The sequence below is a fragment of the Stegostoma tigrinum genome, chromosome 2 (genome assembly GCF_030684315.1).
Source record: "Stegostoma tigrinum isolate sSteTig4 chromosome 2, sSteTig4.hap1, whole genome shotgun sequence".
Classification (NCBI taxonomy): domain Eukaryota; kingdom Metazoa; phylum Chordata; class Chondrichthyes; order Orectolobiformes; family Stegostomatidae; genus Stegostoma; species Stegostoma tigrinum.
In genome coordinates, this window is record NC_081355.1 from 72,448,718 (window position 1) to 72,468,239 (window position 19,522).

At 41.3% G+C, this 19,522-nt stretch overlaps 1 protein-coding gene across 1 annotated transcript in view; it reads left to right on the forward strand.

Moving 5' to 3' along the window:
* The window catches only part of LOC125447373 (histone deacetylase 9-like), a 737,956-nt gene that overhangs the window by 711,420 nt on the left and 7,014 nt on the right, over positions 1 to 19,522 (forward strand). Inside the window, exons 27-28 of the mRNA XM_059654559.1 lie at positions 6,650 to 6,734; positions 9,707 to 9,860. Of these exons, the coding sequence (XP_059510542.1) occupies positions 6,650 to 6,734; positions 9,707 to 9,860 (239 nt within the window). The remainder of the gene's footprint in view (positions 1 to 6,649; positions 6,735 to 9,706; positions 9,861 to 19,522) is intronic.

A 19,522-nucleotide genomic window follows, 5' to 3' on the forward strand; every position in this document is an offset into this window, starting at 1 on the left:
CCCCTATTCCCAATTCCTTTGCTTCCACTGCATCTGCTTCCGAGATGAGGCATTCTACTCCTGGACATCCCAGATGTCCTCGTTTTTCTAGGACCGCATCTTTCCCTCCACAGTGGTTGAAAATGCCCTCGACCATGTCTCTCACATTTCCCGCAACTCATCCCTCACACCCCCTCCCCGCAATAACAACCAAAACAGAATCGCCCTCATCCTCACATACCACAGCAATAACCTCCAAATCCAACGCATCATCCTCCAAAACTTCCACAATCTGTAATCTGACCCCACTACCAAAGACATTTTTCCCTCTCCACCCTTATCTGCTTTCCAGAGGGATCAGTCTCTCTGTGACTTCCTTGTCCACTCCACACTCCCCTCCGACCCCACCACACCTGGCAATTTTCCCTGCAACTGCAGGAAGTGCTACACCTGCCCCCACACCTCCCTCCTCACCACCATCCCAGGTCCCTAGAAGACTTTCCACATCAAACAGATGTTCACCTGCACATCTGCTAATATTGTATATTGGATCCGCTGTTCCCGTTGTGGCCTCCTCTACATCCGGGAAACCAAGAGGGGTCTTGGGGACCGCTTTGCGGAACGCTCAGTTTGCAACAAACACCTACACCTCCCAGTCGCAAACCATTTCGACTCCCCCACTCACTCCTTGGATGACATGTCCATCCTGGGCCTCCTGCATTGCTACAATGATGCCACCCAAAGCTGCAGGAACAGCATCTCATATTTTGCTTTGGAACCCTGCAGCCCAATGGTATCAATATGGACTTCACAAGCTTCAAAATCTCCCCTCCCCCAACTGCATCCCAAAACTAGCCCAGCCCGCCCTTGGCTTTCTAACCATTCCTCTCACTTCCAGCCCCACCCCCATCTCCTACCCACTAACCTCATCCCGCCTCCTTCACCTGTCCATCCTCCCTGGACTGACCTATCCCCTCCCTAACTCCCCACCTACATTCACCTTTACTGGCTCCAACCCCACCTCTTTGACCTGTCTGTCTCCTCTCCACCTTTCTTCTCTTTTATCCATCTTCTATCCACCTCCCCCTCCCTATTTATTTCAGAATCCCCTTCCCCTCCCCCATTTCTTCAGAAGAGTCTCAACCTGAAACATCAGCTTTCCTGATCCTCTGATGCTGCTTGGCCTGTTGTGTTCATCCAGCTCGACACCGTGTTATCTCACATTCTCCAGCATCGGCAGTTCCTACTATCTTGACACCCACTGTATTCTTATTATTTTCTCCCTAAGAATGAAAGACTGGGATTTCACTCTGTTACTCCTTTGTGATTTTAGGTGCTTTTTTTAACTCTATGGAAGATTCGCACCCTGCGTGATTCTTCTCCGAGCCTTTTTCCACATCTTACATTGAAAAAGTGTTGTGCTGAACTTGTGTCTTAAAGCAGTCAATGCAGTTAACCAACAAAAGAATGCCCCTCAAAACACTATATTCTTCAGTAAACTCTTCTGCCTTTAAATTTTCATTATGATTAGGTAAATTATACTGCTATTTTAATGATTTTCATAAAGCATTTCCTTTATTGCAAAGCTGTTTTCCACCAATTTTCCCAGTAATTTTAAATAATCCGATGTTTTTTGCTGATTTGTTTAATATAGTGATTTAAGTCTTCTGTTAGCTTTTCAGATTATGCATGTTTTCTTAAATGTACGAACATTCATTCTCCCTTTAAGAAATCATTTCTGAAGAAGGGCCTCGGCCTGAAACATCACCTTTCCTGCTCCTCTGATGCTGCTTGGCCTGCAGTGTTCACCCAGCTCTACACCTTGTTATTGCAATATCTTGTTCTATATCCAGGGTCTATGATTCAGATATTTCCCCTTGCAGCTCTGATAAGACTCTCCATTGTCTTCCCCATCTTCTTCAATATTTCTGTTTCAAGTTTCTCCGAGCACTGCTATTGCTTCAGCAATCATTTTAACCACTAGCTGCTGCATTCACAGAGATTTTTATTTTAATTCTTTGGCAGGATATTGACATCACTGGCAATGACTTCATTTGTTAGCCCATCCTAAATGACCTTGAACTGAGTGGCCTGAGAGGTCTCTGTAGAGTTCAGTTCAGAGTGATGGGGAGGTGCTGGTGTTGGACTAGGATGGACAAAGTCAGAAGTCACACGCCACCTGGTTACATTCCAACAGGTTAATTTGAAATCAATTAAAAGTGATCCACTTTCTTTTGAGTCTGGAAGCACATTGTAGACAAAGCCTAGTAGGAATGCTAAATTCATTCCTAAAGGGCATTAGATGGGTTTTTACAGCAGTCAATGATAGTTTCATGGTCACCATCACTGAGACTAGCTTTGCTGTCCATATTAATAAACTGAGTTTAATTGCGCCAATTAGCGTGGCATTAGCCTGAGTCTCTGAATAACTGATGTAGTGACATTAACATCATGCCAGCATTTCCCCTGACTACCTCTGTGTGCTCTGAAGCTGCTGCATATTTAAATATACACTCACCATTTTCTGACTGGTATTTTAATCCTTGTTTCTTCTCCTTGGATCACTGTGGTTTTGTAGAACTTAATTTTTTGCAGTGTGTCCCCATTTTACGGGAAATTGGTGCCCACTGTCTCATTCAGTGCAGCTGAATGAAATCCTCAGGTGCCCATTGCTGTCACCATTTGTATCAATCAGTTTCTGCTGGATCCAACTAGATTGCCTTCTGTATGTTCACTGCAGCCAATCCTTCTTGTTAGAATCAGTATATGTTATTGATACCACGTGGGGAAAGCTGCCATCCAAACCCATGGGTAGAATTGATGCTCACTCTTGATAAACAATAAATGGTTAATTATGCATTACTTTGTAGCCATCTACATTACTTCTGTAATACATGATTGTCTCTTGTGAGACTGACAGGCCCAACATAAAATTAAGTACAAATGAGCTACATGCTGTTAATATTATAAATAATCACTGAAACATTATATACCCTCTGGAGAACATACGCATACTCAGAGGACACAGAAAAACGCTCATTTGTCCCTCACAGGAACTGTCCTTTGTATCCCGGAGGTGACTCTTCAGAGACAGTTTGCCTTATACTACACTTTTGAGACGCTTAATGAGGATTTTTCTCTTCTCTTGGAAATCAGATATAATTGACTTTGTTGATGGGACAATGATTCATCAGTAGTTAACATAGCAGCCATCTGAAGTTTGATCTGTATAGGCTTTTAAGCAGAAATCCTGAGGAAGATCTGGAAGACGGCATAACAAAAAGGAGTTCTCAACTCCAATAAGAAACGATTTCAGAAATCAGACACCATTTCGCCCAAGAATCCAAGCAATCTTCAAGAGCCCTGAGCATAGAATTAGTGAGGTACTGGTAATATCTTGCTTCTCTGTCAAAGCTTGATCTATTTACTGAGTCCAACGCTCAAACAGCCTTCAAATGTTCAACTGCAGAAGCCATTGCAGCTGCTGACTTCAGCATTCAGGTCTTCAAATCCTTTATCTCATAAATGGAAATCTTCAAACAAGTAACTAGCCTGCGATGATAATGGACTGAGCTGACTTTCATCTTTAAAAGTATCTTTTATCTGAATCTACTTTTAATCTTACTTTTGTATCTGTACTTTATCTAATAACTGTATCTCATTTTTACTTATTAAGATTCAGCAATTGTTGTGCAACAACCTAACCTTTGACGCTTATAACTTAAACTCTTCAACTGATTAGTGTTAAAATTGAGACACTCGAAAAGCTAAAAGAGGACTAAATGAATTATATCAATTCGGAGTGCTAACCTGCTGACAAGCCTGGCAGTCATGATGTTATTTTATTCTAAAGCACATTAAGGACAATGTGTTTTTGACAGTAGTACCTGACTACCTTCTGCAAAAATCTCTTTCAGAGTGTTTCATGCTAAAAAAATTTTAAATACATTTTTGCTTCTATCCATGACATTTTAAATCATAGCTCACTGGAGTTATTCTTATCAAAAGAATTATTCCTTTTTTTTTCTTATTATCCGGTTTAAAGAATCTGACTCAAAGTTTCTTAACTCCAAACAAGGCAGGCAAAACTTATCAAGTTTCTGCGGCTACTGAGCAATGGTTCTTTCACTTGCTTTGATGTTTTTCAAAAGTAGGAACAGGGGTCTTCTGTGCAGCAATAAAGAATCCAATAAATTGTATATTCAAGGTGTTTTATAAACTAGGCTGGTTGTCCATAACTAAAATATACTCAGCGATAAAAATGGTACAAATTAACTTGCTATGAAGTTAATGTATTTCTATTTCAATAGATTCAATTTCACAGATATTACACAATTTCAAAGGTCAATGTTATATTTTTGGGTTTTAGTCAGATTTGTATATGTAATCTGCATAAAGGACTACTCTGTAATCAAGCTCTTAGTCACAATGAACTACTGTTCAACCTTCCGAGGACAATATCTGTAGTATGGCATTGCCCAGATGTCAAATAATACCCCTGTTACTGTATTTAGCACACTGGATATGATACAAGTCTTATCATAGCCTCTAGATTTTGTAAATCATTCTCTCATACTACAGTCCCAGCCCTAAACTAGAGGACAATCTATTAAAAAGAACAGATAAGCAGTAGCAACTGTTAATAAAGTAAATGCCAGGTTCACAGAGCTTTATATATCCTCAACGCCAAAATGACAGTGATGTGACCCTTTTCTTTTTTTTACAGTCCTTCTAGAGCTGAGTTGGATGCAGCCTTTCTTATTTGTTGGGTTTGTTGGACCAACATCAGGAAATTTCCTCCTGCTACAGATCTTGATCATTCAGTTAGAGACAGCAAACAGCTGTCCCTCTTTCTTCCCACCAAATCAGCAGCCACTTTGAAGGCTGGACTTCATTAGCATTCAACAAACAAACTGAAGATGGAATACAAATCTCCCTGACACCCCACTAGCGCAGATACCACAATGTTGAATGGACTAGCTGACTTCTGAACTAGAGAAAGGCAAATCCTGGGCCAATGAGTTTGAATTCATGGATTGAATAGTGCAGAGAGTGTTAATGTGGAGGTGGTCTTGGTGAAGTGGAAAGCTATTATCTGAGCATGTGGGCAAAAGACTTTCCAAAATTTTGCACCAGTGGGTGGAAAATTGTAGACAGTATATCCACGCCTTTCTGAATAATTACACACTATTAAAATGCCTTGCAAATGGTATTGATGCAAGAAGATTATCCCATTCATTCCCACTCAATTAAGCCTTAACCAGATCAAAGGAAAGTAAGTACCTCAATATTCCATGAGGAAAAAACAGCCACTAAATATAAACAATGTTCAAAAATCCAAGTGTTGGTGAGCTGAGGCCACACAGAAATCCTTCCTGTGACAGAATGGACATGTCTCCTTGATTACTAGGGCAAGCAATAGGCAAATACCTCTTACTAAACCTGTCTGTCTCTATATTGAGTTTCTGACCCAAAAATACTCTCCATTCTGGCAGGGACCAAAGCCAAATGTTGCCACTCCAAAACGTGTGAACGACATTGTACATTTTAATTCACACTGAACAAAAACAAAGGAAAATTGGAGGAGTGACTAAAAATAATTAGTCAAGTGTAAGTTGTAAGAAAACTCTTAAATGATAACAATGAGAGAGATGGAGCAGTAAAGCATGAAAATCTCTTTGATAAGTTGCAGGGCTGGGGACTTGATGCAGAGATACGGGAGAAGTTGGTAATGATGAAAATGTCATGAAATGCTTGAAGACTTTGATGAGAATTATAAATTGGATGAGGTGGTAGACAGGGAGCACATGAAGAATGGAGAGCAGCCATTGGTGCAGGTTAGGATACGGGCAGCAGAGGTGAAATCGGGGAGTGTGATTGAGAAGATATAGGTTCAGGAGCTTATCTCAGGGTCAAATAAGAAACCGAGTTTGCAAGAGGTCTGTTTAATGCAAAGAATGTAGGCATGGAGAGCAGATGGAATAATTGGTGAGGGAATGGAGTGTGTGGTGTGGGCAGGGACAATAGTGTCAACGTACTTTATGTTTAACTGATCATTTAAAATATTTTAGTCTCTGGAACTAGTAGTTTCACAGAAAGCTACACTGTTCAGTTATGTATAAAATGTAAATAGCACACTGTGAAGTTACTTTAACAGTAGAGTGTGATAATGTCAAAACTGAAGATGTTCAATGGATTCCAAGCTGATTAAAGGAACTCACTGTAGTTTTCCTGGAACAACACAGCCAGTGAGGTACAACAGCACTATTCTACTAAAAACTAGGGGAGAAGAAGTTAGAAAGGGTGATGAAAAAAATAAAAGTATCAAATTTCTTTAGCTAAAAATTAATAGTTCAATCAGAAACATTTGACCTTTGTTTAATTAAACATTACAGATGTCAAGAGAAGCAGTTTAGATACTTTTATGATAAACGAGCACAATTTCAGTAAATATTCATGCACTTTAAACCTTTGTAGATAATTAAACAGTTAATAAAAAGAGCTGAAAAGTACTCAAAGTCATCTCCAGTAGGGTACACTGGAACTCTTCTCATCAAAAGGCTACAGGTTGGAAAGGGGTTAGAAAGTCACAGGAAAATGTCTGAGGGGGAGTTCATTTTTAAACAGCAAATTAACTCATCTTATCACAAAGTTATTTGAATCTTTACAGCTGGAGCCTCTTCCCCAAGAAGTTCAGCTTCAGAAGCCAAACGCCAATGCTGTAGCTTCTCTGGAAAAAACAATTGAAATTCAAAGTAAGTTGTTTGAGTAATATATATTTAATTACAGGATTGCCAGGAAGGTCTCTCTGTTTACTACTTTTCTAAGTCAGTGTGTCAGTTTGCTGATTGCACTTGGGCTCATTCTCAAAGAAGAAACAATATTATGTTTACATAAACAATTTGTAAAAACACAATGAGCAAAGAGCTTTAAGATTAGAAAATAACTAAGTATAACAATTTCCTCAGAAATCTTCCCTAGAACAAACAAGCTTCAACCAGGATTTCTGTTCTTTCAGAGTATAAATGCTTTTCTTTTCTATTCCAAAAAGAAAAAAAAAACTTGGAAACACTCCAGAATAAGCTCGGATTTGTGTTTTTATTGATAATACAAGTCCAGAAATTAAAATCTTCCATTCTTTCCTTATAAAATCCAGAATTCAATAGTGAAACAAAACTGGCAGTCTTGTCTACAGATGAATAACAAATAATCTCATGATGTTGGCAACAGAACATTGTAGTGAGAATGAGTGGTCCATTAACTCTTGGCATGTTAAATTTATTTTACAGTTATGAGAACTGGAATATTTTCCACCACAACCTCTTTCAACTCCTAATATATATCTTTTAAAATGATCAAAAATTATATAATATAAATGGGGTTGTAGAAAATGTCTTGCCAAGAATACATCCCTGTAAGTAAAACTGCAGTTCCTTCTGAAAATTGAAATAGTTTTACAATCTTGGCAAGCTAAAATTTATGTTATCAGTTTTCCACTTATGTGCAAATTTCCACTAATCTTTTATAACAATTGTACATAAAATAATCACTGCAGTTAATGGTTTTCCACTCTACTTCATTGATCATTCCTGTTCTTTTCATCAAAATCTGCTGTTGCTATACGAATGGGGACATAGTAGCAATCTCAGCAACAGGGCTGAAATGTTTCAGAAGACTCAAAACTTTGAGTACAACTCAAGTTGTACTCCATCCCTCTCTTCATTCTGCAAACGGCATTTCATTGTGTTACACAGAACCACTGTCTTTGGAAATCAAGACGGGTCTGCGCCAAGAGAAATGTTGTAATGAAAACAATTTTTTTCAAAAATACAGGGCCATAACAAATGACAAGGAGTGTGTTTAAGTGCCATGTTTCATACGAGAATGGTTTGATCCATTTATTTAAAATCATTACACAGAATAATTTTGTTTCGCTAGACATAATGGAAAAGAACCTATTCCATCTTATCTTGCAGAACCCCATTAAATTACTGCCAAGATCAGACCAAATGTAATTTGAAAAAACAAAATATATTTCTCATTCATTAGAAAATGTGTTCTGCAGGAATCAACTACATAAACTCTTATATTCCTGTCCTTGGTTAAGCCACTGCAAATTCTTTTCTGTACAGCTGTATGAATCAAAATAAATTTTATTATTTGTTAACAAAATATTGTCGGGAACATTATATAAAGCAGTGCAGTAAAAGCTATTTAAGTTATACATGATTTGTGAAAGCAACTTTAGGTTAACAAAAGGATTGTTTAATTCAGCAACATGTTGACATAATTGTTTTTAAATTTCAAATATTCTTATTATACTAAAGAGAAAAGTAAGACATTACAATTCTTGTAAATTTTATAATTTTCTGTTTAAAATCTCTTGCATAACTTCTTGTGCCCTTAAGGTAAGGAGTTTTAAATCTAGGCAATGGAACAAATTTTCATCTTAGACACTCACAGCTAGCATCCACAATTAGTTGGATAGGTACAGCAAGGTCATCTGTAAACTAATGTCCCTACCATTCTATAAAATGTGTATAGCTTCAACCTCAGAAAAATGCCTACAGTAATCACCCTTGCCACCTCTCTTCGAGACAGTAACATGGTAAATTTTATGTTACAGATGCATATCACATAGAGACTGGGCTTCAATTGTTCAAAATTATTAAGCATAGTATTCTCACAGCTAGCAAAGACAGAACACCTCAATCCCGTCAATATGAATCAGAGTTGCATCTATAATATCAGGAGTAAGAGGACAATGTGAGTGCTCATTGCAGCATTTGGTTTTGAATTGAATTCAGTGACGTCTTCTCATGTGGATCTGATCTCCAAAACATTAGCTGGGTAGATCTACTTCTTTCTGCAAGTCAAAAGAGACATCATACAATTAATGATCAGTGAACCCATGCCAAGTGCCTTGAGCATCTTAGTGATTACAATGTGTTAAAAAGCTTAATTCAACAGAATTTGAGTTACAACTCACTGGGACAGTCTGAATACTTTTGAAATGTGATAGTAGAATATGGGATGATACATGCATTGTGATTATCAAGTTGAAGATATGAGATATTTTACTCTGAGTAACATCTTACATGTGATTATGCAGAGTGCTACTGAAGCGCCAAAGTAAGATTTTAAAATTTTCTCTCAACCTAACCTAGAGGAATGGCTCCATTGTCTGACTCTACTCCTGTTGACTTCCTATTTTAACAGCACATTTTTTGGCTGTGAATGGGGTTTTCTCTGGATTCTGGCAAGAGTGTCATTACTAAATACAAATCAGGTTTCCACGATATAGATACACAAAACAATTTTAACCCACACCTGACAGTGTTGGGAAGCCCAATTTGGCACCTTGGCAGGTTGCTAAAAATAAAAGAAAACTTACATGAATGGAACCAAGCAAAGCAGGAGCATCTCCTCCTCTCAGAAGAAGCCCATTGTGAGTCCCCAGGGACCTTGATTCTAGGGAAGACCTGCCACTGCCTATGAGGAATTCAGTTGCAATTACTTCAACAGATCATCTGTAAATGTAGGTCTCTCAAGATTGGAGTGACAATCCCTGTTGCCTTTATCAAATGCTACCCTATAAAGCCTGACCTACTTTAAAAATCTTTTTAAGAAAATTACGTTTTAATTCTTATTTATAGAGTCAGATGTAAATCAGTTTTACAGAGTTTTCATCATTTGACATTGAAACTATATTTACTTCCATTCACAGAGAAATATTGGAAATCAGTGCAACAGTATGCCTCAGAAGTTAACTGGTCTCTCATAAATGCCCACAACCTGGAGAGAAAAGAGACAGAAACAGTGTCTGCCATGGCATCACTTTCAGTGGATCCCAAACAGAGACATTCACAGATAAGGAGCAGGTCAGCAACAACATAACAATTACACAGAGATCAGAGCAGAAATAAATAAAGTGTTGATGTTGCGAGCAGAGTAAGAGACCTTGATATCACATATTTTGATCTGAGTGTATTTCAATGTTGATATGGTAATCTGGGAGAGAGATAAATGGGCTACATTTCAGACAAAATTCAATTTGAAAAATACGCTACTTCGAGGCTAGATTAAGTATATTATCTGAGTATACATACAATGGCAGCATTTGCTACTGGCATTCGTAGATTAAATGCACAAACTGTTTTAAATTTAGTTATTTTTTAAGTTTACTTTAACCTCCATAAGACCATTAGACATAAGAGAAGAAGTAGGCCATTCAGCCCATTGAGTCTGCTCCACCTTTCAATGAGTTTCTGCCTGATTTGATTGTCCTCAACTCCTCTTTTCTGTTTATTCCCCATTACCCTTGATTCCCTTACTGATTAAAAATCTACTTCAACCTTGAATATCCTTAATGACCTAATCTCAATTGCCCATTCTAATGAAGAACACCTCAGATTTATTACACATCTCTATCTTAAAATGTGCAACCTTTATTTTGAGATTATTCTCTCTGGCCCTTGTCTCTTCCATGAAGGGAAACAACCCTTTCACACCTACCCTGGCAAACCCCTAAGGATCTTCCATGTTTCAACAAGGGCACCTCTCATTATTCCAGATCCCATTGAGTACGGGCCCAACCTACTCAATTTCTCCTCATGAGGCAGTCCCTCCATACCTGGTATCAGCCTAGTGATCCTCCTCTGGATTACGTTCAATGTCACAATACCTTGCTTTAGGTAAGGGGCTCAAATTCTTCATGGTATTCCAGCTGTGGTCTGAAATCACAAAGTACCACTTTGATTTTAATTTTAAGGATTGTTGCCAGCAAATTTCCTCTCAACTGGTGGTATAGCTGCTTGGCTGGGTCTGTGACAGGTGGTGCGGGAACCAATAAGAGGGAAATACATACATGACTTCATCCTTACCAATCTGTCAGTTGCAGTTGCATCTGCCCATGACATCATTGGTAAGAGTGACCATCGCACAGTCCTTGTGGAGACAAAATCCCGCCTTCACATTGAGAATAACTTCCATCGTGTTGTATGGCACTGTCACCGTGCTAAATAGGACAGACTTTGCACCGATCTAGCAACTCAAGACTGCGCATCCATGAGGCACTGTGGGCTGTCAACAGCAACAGAATTATACTCCAGCACAATCTGGACCTGGCATAACCTCCACTCAACCATTACCACCACGCCAGGAGACCAACCATGGTTCAATGGACAGTGCAGGAGGGCTTGCCAGAAGCAGCATCAGGCATACCTGTAGATGAGGTATCAGTCTGGTAATGCCACCAAACAGCAAACTGCATGCCAAGCAGCAAAAGCAGCAAGTGATAGACAGAACTAAACGATTCTGCAATCAACAGATCAGATATAAGCTCTGCAGTCCTGCCATATCCAGTCGTGAATGGCAGGGGACAATTAAACAACTCATTGGAGGAGGAGACTCCACAAATATCCTCATCGTCAATGATGGAAAAGCCCAGAACATCAGTGCAAAACATGAGGCTGAAGCATTCATAGCAATCTTCAGCCAGAAGTGCTGAATTGATGATCCACTTTGGCCTACTCCAGTGATCCCGAGAATTACAGATACCAGTCTTCAATCAATTCGATTCACTCCATATGATATCTAGAAGCGGTTGGAGGATACACTGGATGTTGCAAATGCTACAGGCCCTGACAACATTCCAGCAATAGTACTGAAGACTTGTGCTCCAGAACTTGCTGCTCCCCTAGCCAAGCTGTTCTAGTACAGTTACAACACTGGTATCTACCCGACAATATGGAAAACTGCCCAAGTATACCAGGTACACAAAAAGCAGGACAAATCCAACCCAGCCAATTACTACTCCCATTAGACTCTTCTCAATTATCAGTGAAGTGATGGATGGTGTCGTCAACAGTGCTACCAAGCAGCACCTGCTCAGCAATAACCTGCTCAGTGATGCCCAGTTTGGGTTCCGCCAGGGCCACTCAACTCCTGACCTCATTACAGCCTTGGTTCAAACATGGACAAAAGAGCTAAATTACAAAGGCGAGGTGAGAGTGACAGGCCTTCACATCAAGGCTGCATTCAACAGAGCTTGACACCAAGGAGCCCTAGCAAAACTGGAATCAATAGGTATCGGGGGCAAACGCCCAGTCGTTGGAGACATATGTGACACTTAGGAAGATGGTTGTAGTTGCTGGAGGTCAATCATCTCAGCTCTTGACATCTCTGCTGGAGTTCCTCAGGGTAGTGTCCTAGGCCCAACCATCTTCAGCTGCTTTATTAATGGCCTTCCCTCCAACATAAGGTCTGAAGGGGAGATCTTTGCCGATGATTGTACAATGTTCAGCACCATTCGTGACTCCTCAGGTACTGAAGCAGCACAAGTTCAAACGCAATAAGATCTGGACAATATCCAGACTTGGGCTGAAAAGTGGCAAGTGACATTTGCACCACACAAATGCCAGGTTATGACCATCACCAACAAGAGACAATCAAACCACTGTCCCTTGGCATTCAATGGAGTTACCATCACTGGTTGTTGTCATTGATCCAGAAACTCAACTGGACTCACCACATTAACACAGTGGCTACAAGAGCAGGCCAGAAGCTGGGAGTACCTCAGCAAGTAACTCATCTCCTGACTTCTCAAAGCTTATGCATCATCTACAAGGCACAAGTCAGGAGTGTGATGGAATACTCCCCACTTGCCTGGATGAGTGTAGCCCCAACAACACTCAAGAAGCTTGACACCATCCAGGACAAAGCAGCCCACCTGGTTGGCACCACATACACAAGCATTCACTCCCACAACAACCGACACTCAGTAGCAATAGTGTGTACTATCTACAAGATGCACTGCAGAAATTCACCAAAAATCCTCGGACAGCACCTTCCAAACCCATGACCACTTCCATCTAGAATCACAAGGTCAGTAGACACTTGGGAACACCATGACCTCCAAGTTCCCCTCCAAGTCACTCACCATCCTGACTTGAAAATATATTGCCGGTCCATCACTGTTTCTGGGTCAAAACCCTGGAATTCCCTCCCTAAGGGCACTATGGGTCTGCCCACAGCAGGAAGACTGCAACTGTTCAAGAAGGCAGCTCACCACCACCTTCTCAAGGACAACTAGGGATGGGCAAGAAATGCTGGCCAGCCAGCAATGCCCACATCCCACAAATGAATAGGAAAAAAAGCGTAGAAACTGCATATTAATGAGGGCAGTGATAATGGGAACTGCAGATGCTGGAGAATCCAAGATAATAAAATGTGAGGCTGGATGAACACAGCAGCCCGGCAGCATCTCAGGAGCACAAAATCTGACGTTTTGGGCCTAGACCCTTCATCAGAGAGGGGGTTGGGCTGAGGGTTCTGGAATAAATAAGGAGAGAGGGGAAGGCGGACCGAAGGTGGAGAGAAAAGAAGATAGGTGGAGAGGAGAGTATAGGTGGGGAGGTAGGGAGGGGATAGGTCAGTCCAGGGAAGACGGACAGGTCAAGGGGGTGGGATGAGGTTAGTAGGTAGGAGATGGAGGTGCAGCTTGGGGTGGGAGGAAGGGATGGGTGAGAGGAAGAACAGGTTAGGGAGGCAGAGACAGGCTGGACTGCTTTTGGGATGCAGTGTGTGGAGGGGAAGAGCTGGGCTGGTTGTGTGGTGCCGTGGGGGGAGGGGATGAACTGGGCTGGTTTTGGGATGCAGTGGGGGAAGGGGAGATTTTGAAGCTGGTGAAGTCCACAGTGATACCATTGGGCTGCAGGGTTCCCAAGCGAAATATGAGTTGCTGTTTCTGCAACCTTCGGGTGGCATCATTGTGGCACTGCAGGAGGCCCATGATGGACATGTCACCTAAAGAATGGGAGGGGGAGTGGAAATCATTCGCGTCTGGGAGGTGCAGTTGTTTATTGCGAACCGAGCGGAGGTGTTCTGCAAAGCGGTCCCCAAGCCTCCGCTTGGTTTCCTCAATGTAGAGGAAGCCACACTGGGCACAATGGATACAGTATACCACATTGGCAGATGTGCAGGTGAACCTCTGCTTAATATGGAAAGTCATCTTGGGGCCTGGGATAGGGGTGAGGGAGGAGGTATGGTGGCAAGTGTAGCATTTCCTGCAGTTGCAGGGGAAGGTGCCGGGTGTGGTGGGGTTGGAGGGCAGTGTGGAGCGAACAAAGGAGTCACGGAGAGAGTGGTCTCTCCGGAAAGCAGTCAAGGGTGGGGATGGAAAAATGTCTTGGGTGGTGGGGTCGGATTGTAGATGGCGGAAATGTCGGAGGATGATGCGTTGTATCCGAAGGTTGGTGGGGTGGTGTGTGAGAACGAGGGGGATCCTCTTTGGGCGGTTGTGGCGGGGGCGGGGTGTGAGAGATGTGTTGCGGGAAATGTGGGAGACGTGGTCAAGGGCGTTCTCGACCACTGTGGGGGGAAAGTTGCAGTCCTTGAAGAACTTGGACATCTGGGATGTGCGGGAGTGGAATGCCTCATCGTGGGAGCAGATGCGGCGGAGGCGGAGGAATTGGGAATGGGGATGGAATTTTTGCAGGAGGGTGGGTGGGAGGAGGTGTATTCTAGGTAGCTGTGGGAGTCGGTAGGCTTGAAATGGAAATCAGTTACAAGCTGGTTGCCTGAGATGGAGACTGAGTGGTCCAGGAAGGTGAGGGATGTCCCAGTCACAAACCATTTCCACTCCCCCTCCCATTCTTTAGATGACATGTCCATCATGGGCCTCCTGCAGTGCCACAATGATGCCACCCAAAGGTTGCAGGAACAGCAACTCATATTCCGCTTGGGAACCCTGCAGCCCAATGGTATCAATGTGGACTTCACCAGCTTCAAAATCTCCCCTTCCCCCATCGCATCCCAAAACCAGCCCAATTCGTCCACTCCTCCCACTGCACCACACAACCAGCCCAGCTCTTTCCCTCCACCCACTGCATCCCAAAACCAGTCCAGCCTGTCTCTGCCTCCCTAACCTGTTCTTCCTCTCACTGATCCCTTCGCCCCACCCCAAGCTGCACCTCCATCTCCTACCTACTAACCTCATCCCACCTTCTTGACCTGCCCGTCTTCCCTGGACTGACCTATCCACTCCCTACATCCCCACCTATACTCTCCTCTCCACCTATCTTCTTTTCTCTCCATCTTCTATCCGCCTCCCCCTCTCTCCCTATTTATTCCAGAACCCTCACCCCATCCCCCTCTCTGATGAAGGGTCTAGGCCCGAAACGTCAGCTTTTGTGCTCCTGAGATGCTGCTTGGCCTGCTGTGTTCATCCAGCCTCACATTTTATGATCTATTATTAATGAGGGAAGATTTGTTGTTAATGGGGCTGTTAACAAGCAATAATCCTCCATAATAGGCATTCTTGTTGTTCCATAGTGCAAACCTCATCTGAAATTCTGTTTGAAAAGGCAATGAGTTACCTTCCGGCGACTTGTTACCCAATTCTTCCAGATTTCCCACCATAGCCCACTCCATACAGGCTCCTATAAAGTTCCATCCAAAGTACATAGTGCCTCTGCTATTTCTCTATTTTCCATCATAAATTTTCCTGCCTTTTCCTGTAATAGACCTACATTTGCCTTTGTTAATGTTTTCCTTCTTTGCCTTCCTCTAGAGCTTTTTACAATCTATTCTCACTTGTTTTGCTGTTTTACGTTCATATTCTCTTCTCGGTTTCATGATTAATTTATTGCCCCACCTTTGCTGAATTCTAAGTGCTGGTAAATGCTCTCAATATAAACAAAACACCATTCATCTTCAGAAAGTCTCTCTCTATTGCTGTATTTTAAAAGAAATCAACCTGGCTACGGAAAACTTACAAGATTAACATAAAATGACCCCCGACACACTGAAAACCTATAAGCCACTAGTTCAAAAATCAAAAACCAAAATAATTGACACTGAAGTATATATGAATCATACACCTGACATCACAATAAGAGGTTATGAATGAGATTAAACTCTCCAGTTGGAAGAATGGAATGTAAAATCTTTTTGGGTGAATTTAGTAAGCAATAAGATGCAGCAAACATTGGTATAAGTGGTTTATAAGCCTCCAACCAGTAACGAGAAAGTAGGGAGTGGTTCATGTCAGGTAATTAGAGGTGCACCTAACTTTATTGAAATAAGACTATAATATTAAGTTTATTGTTTTATTTTTCTGGTTTTGTATTCTGTGCTTTGGTTTATTTTTTATTTTTTAACATGGCACTGGAGTGGCGACACTTAACAATACTTTCCACTGTGTTTGTAATAAATATACATGACAATAAGTAAGTAAAATTATGGTTTCCAGATAGATAATTATAGAATAGTTTTTTTTCTGGAGGAGTGATGTTTAGGAGAAACACCCATAGCTTGGAAGGAAACTTTCTTTAGTTTCAATTGGGCAGTTTTGCAGACATCTTAGCTGAAGCTAAATGTATAACACAGTTGCTTTTGACAAATAGAGATGGTTTAGAACTATTAGAACATAAGTCATCTCAATGGAAGCAGTTTAAAGTTGAAAGTTCCAGAGCAGATTTGTTTGTTTACAACCTGAAGTAGTTATTTAAAGCTGGAAAAGTGGTGCAAAGTCTCCAGGAATAGGCCATTAGGTTCTTGGGATGTTAAATTGAAGCCAGATTTAAATTAAGCTTTATGGATATGAAAAAGAAAGGAACTGTTTCTGGTGTAAGTATTGTAAAACATTGCATTGGTATTAATGGGATTTTATTTTACCAGGTATTTCCACATCTTAAAATTTTTGTAAATATTTTGGTTTATTTTATGTTTTCATCATTTTCTGTGTGTAATATTGCTTTATTGTTAAAACTGAATCTGTAGCATTGTTCTTGTTTCAGTGAGAGACTGCCTCATTCAAACCAAAACAAAAACAAAATATCATGAACAAGCCAGATTTTAGTCTGGGATCTGACTTGTGCAGTAACAAAATCAGCTCGAGTCATTGCAACAATGCTGCTACCACTTATTGTCAGCAGTACCCCTTCCTTTTTGGTTTTCGTCTATCCCTCCTAATAATCGAACATGCTTTAATTATCACTTCCCAGTATTGGTCACCCTGCAACCGTAGCACTGTATTGTAAATTAAATCACATTCTTTAGCTTCTAATGGCACAATCAATTCACATATCTTGTTGTGAATATTGTGTGCATTCAGCTCGAGAATTAATTCGATATTTTAATACAGTTCTGTAATTCAATCCTGAATGATTCTGAAATTTGCTTCTGTTACACTCAGTTTAATTTATATCTTTTCTACTCCTGTTACCAGCTTTGTTTTTTTTTATTTTATCTGAATTCTCTTTTGGTCCCCATCCTCCTGACAAGCTAGTTTAACTCTTGCAAAAGCCCTAGTAAATCTCCCCACAAGGAAAATATGCCCAGTCCTGCTAAAGATGTAACCTGACCTCATTGTAACAAAGTGTGGGGCTGGATGAACACAGCAGGCCAAGCAGCATCTTAGGAGCACAAAAGCTGATGTTTCGGGCCTAGACCCTTCATCAGAAAAGAGGGATGGGGAGAGGATTCTGAAATAAAGAAGGAGAGAGGGAGAGGTGGACTGAAGATGGATAGAGGAGAAGATAGGTGGAGAGGACAGTATGGGTGGGGAGGTAGGGAGGGAATAGCTTAGTCCAGGGAGGACAGACAGGTCAAGGGGGCGGGATGAGGTTAGTAGGTAGGAAATGGAGGTGCGGCTTGAGGTGGGAGGAGGGGATAGGTGACCTCATTGTGCAGGCTCCCCCCTGGTCCAGGTCTCAAAGCCCCAGAGATCTGAAGCTCCCTGTACTGCGTCATTTTTATAGATACTTTGTCATTTGTTCAATTTTCCTACTTACAAATTGACTAATATGTAGTACTGAGAACAACCCTATTATTACTGCCTTAGAAGTCATGCTTTTCAGTCAATTGCCTAATTCCGAAAATTCAACTTTCAGGATTTCATCCCTTTTTTGATTTGTTTTATTAGCGCTCATTTGGACCATAATATCTGGCCCATCACCCTTGCTCAAAAGTGTCTTGAGCTACTCTGTGACATCGTTGAACCTGGTGCCAGGACTACATCATCCTGGGGTCATGCCCATGGCCACAGAAACGCCTGTCTGTTCCTCTAAATACTAAGCATCCTCCTGCTATTTATTTCCCTTCCACCCTTCTTTCTCATCATACTTGTTTGGCAACTGAACCATTGCCCTCACTAGTATACCAAATGGAAAACTGTTTAGTAAGTGAGAAAAACTCAAGAGACTGACAGTATCTCATTCCTGGCCTTTCTGTGCTGTTTAGCTATCACCCATTCCCTCTTTGCTGGCCTGATCGTTTTCTGTGGTGTGACTACTGTGTTAAATCAGTTATCTATATATTTCTCAGCTTTGTAGATGCACCCTACTGACTTCAGCTGTCCTTCAAGTTCAGAAACCCAGAGCTCAAGTTTTGCAGCTGGAGACAGTTCCTGCACATGTGATCACCTAGGCCACATGAAGAGTCCATGACTCATCATGTGACAGAGGATGAGCATTCCATGAAATTGCCTTCTACAGCCTGCATCAGTAACCAGGAAGGGAATAGACCTTGTTGCACAGTAGCGAAAACAAAAGCTCTCATCTTTTCTGTATCCAGTTGGAGCAACATTTAACTCATCCATGATTCAACGCCAGCAATGCAGTCTAACATGTTTGAGTTAGCTCTGGGATCAAGAGAAATGTAACACACAAAAGGAATCTGAACCCTTGCCTGAGGATGTCACCAAGTCGTAGCATTTCAATGAGAAAGGGAGGGCTGTGGTAGTTCAGTGGCAGTGTCCCTACCTCTGGGCCAGGAGACCCAGGTTCATGTCCCACCTGCTCCAGAGGTGTGTCACAACATGTCTGAGCATGTTAAAAATATCAATAAATGGGAAAATTGGATTAAAGAAACATATTTAGTGATGAAGTTGAGGAGTGGTGATCACGGAAGTTTTAAAAGAAAGGCAAACATTTAAACATATGAAACCGTAAAAAAATTCACTTCTTTGTCATTTTCGGTGGGGAAGTTAAATATCATTGATAGGCATGAAAGAAAAGCTGAAGGTAGATGACATTAAAGAGATAATTTGAAGACTGTAAAAGAAATGAGAAAGCATGATATATGAGAGAAAATTGGAGCTAAAATAGCTGGGAGAGATTGGAGAAAGTCAGGCAAAAAGGAAAAGTAGTGACAGGCAGATACATGGCTGATCTTAGTCATGGAACCAAGGAAATCTATAAACAAAAACAGAAGTTACTGGAAAGGCTCAGCAGGTCTGGCAGCATCTGTGAAGAAAAATGAGAGTTAACATTTCAGGTCTGGTGACTCCTTCCTCAGAACTAGGTCACTGGATTTGAAACGTTAACTCTGATTTTTCTTCACAGATGCTGCTATACCTGCTGAGTTTTTCCAGCAACTTTTGTTTTTGTTCCTGATTTACAGCATCCATAGTCCTCTCGGTTTTTAAACAAAGGCGTGAGCTGTAGGTGTTAACTGTTGGAGTTGAGGAAAATAATATGGTGGAGAGGAGTGGTGGAAAAGGAAGTTGCAGAAATGATTCGTTACGAGTAAAGGAGTCTTG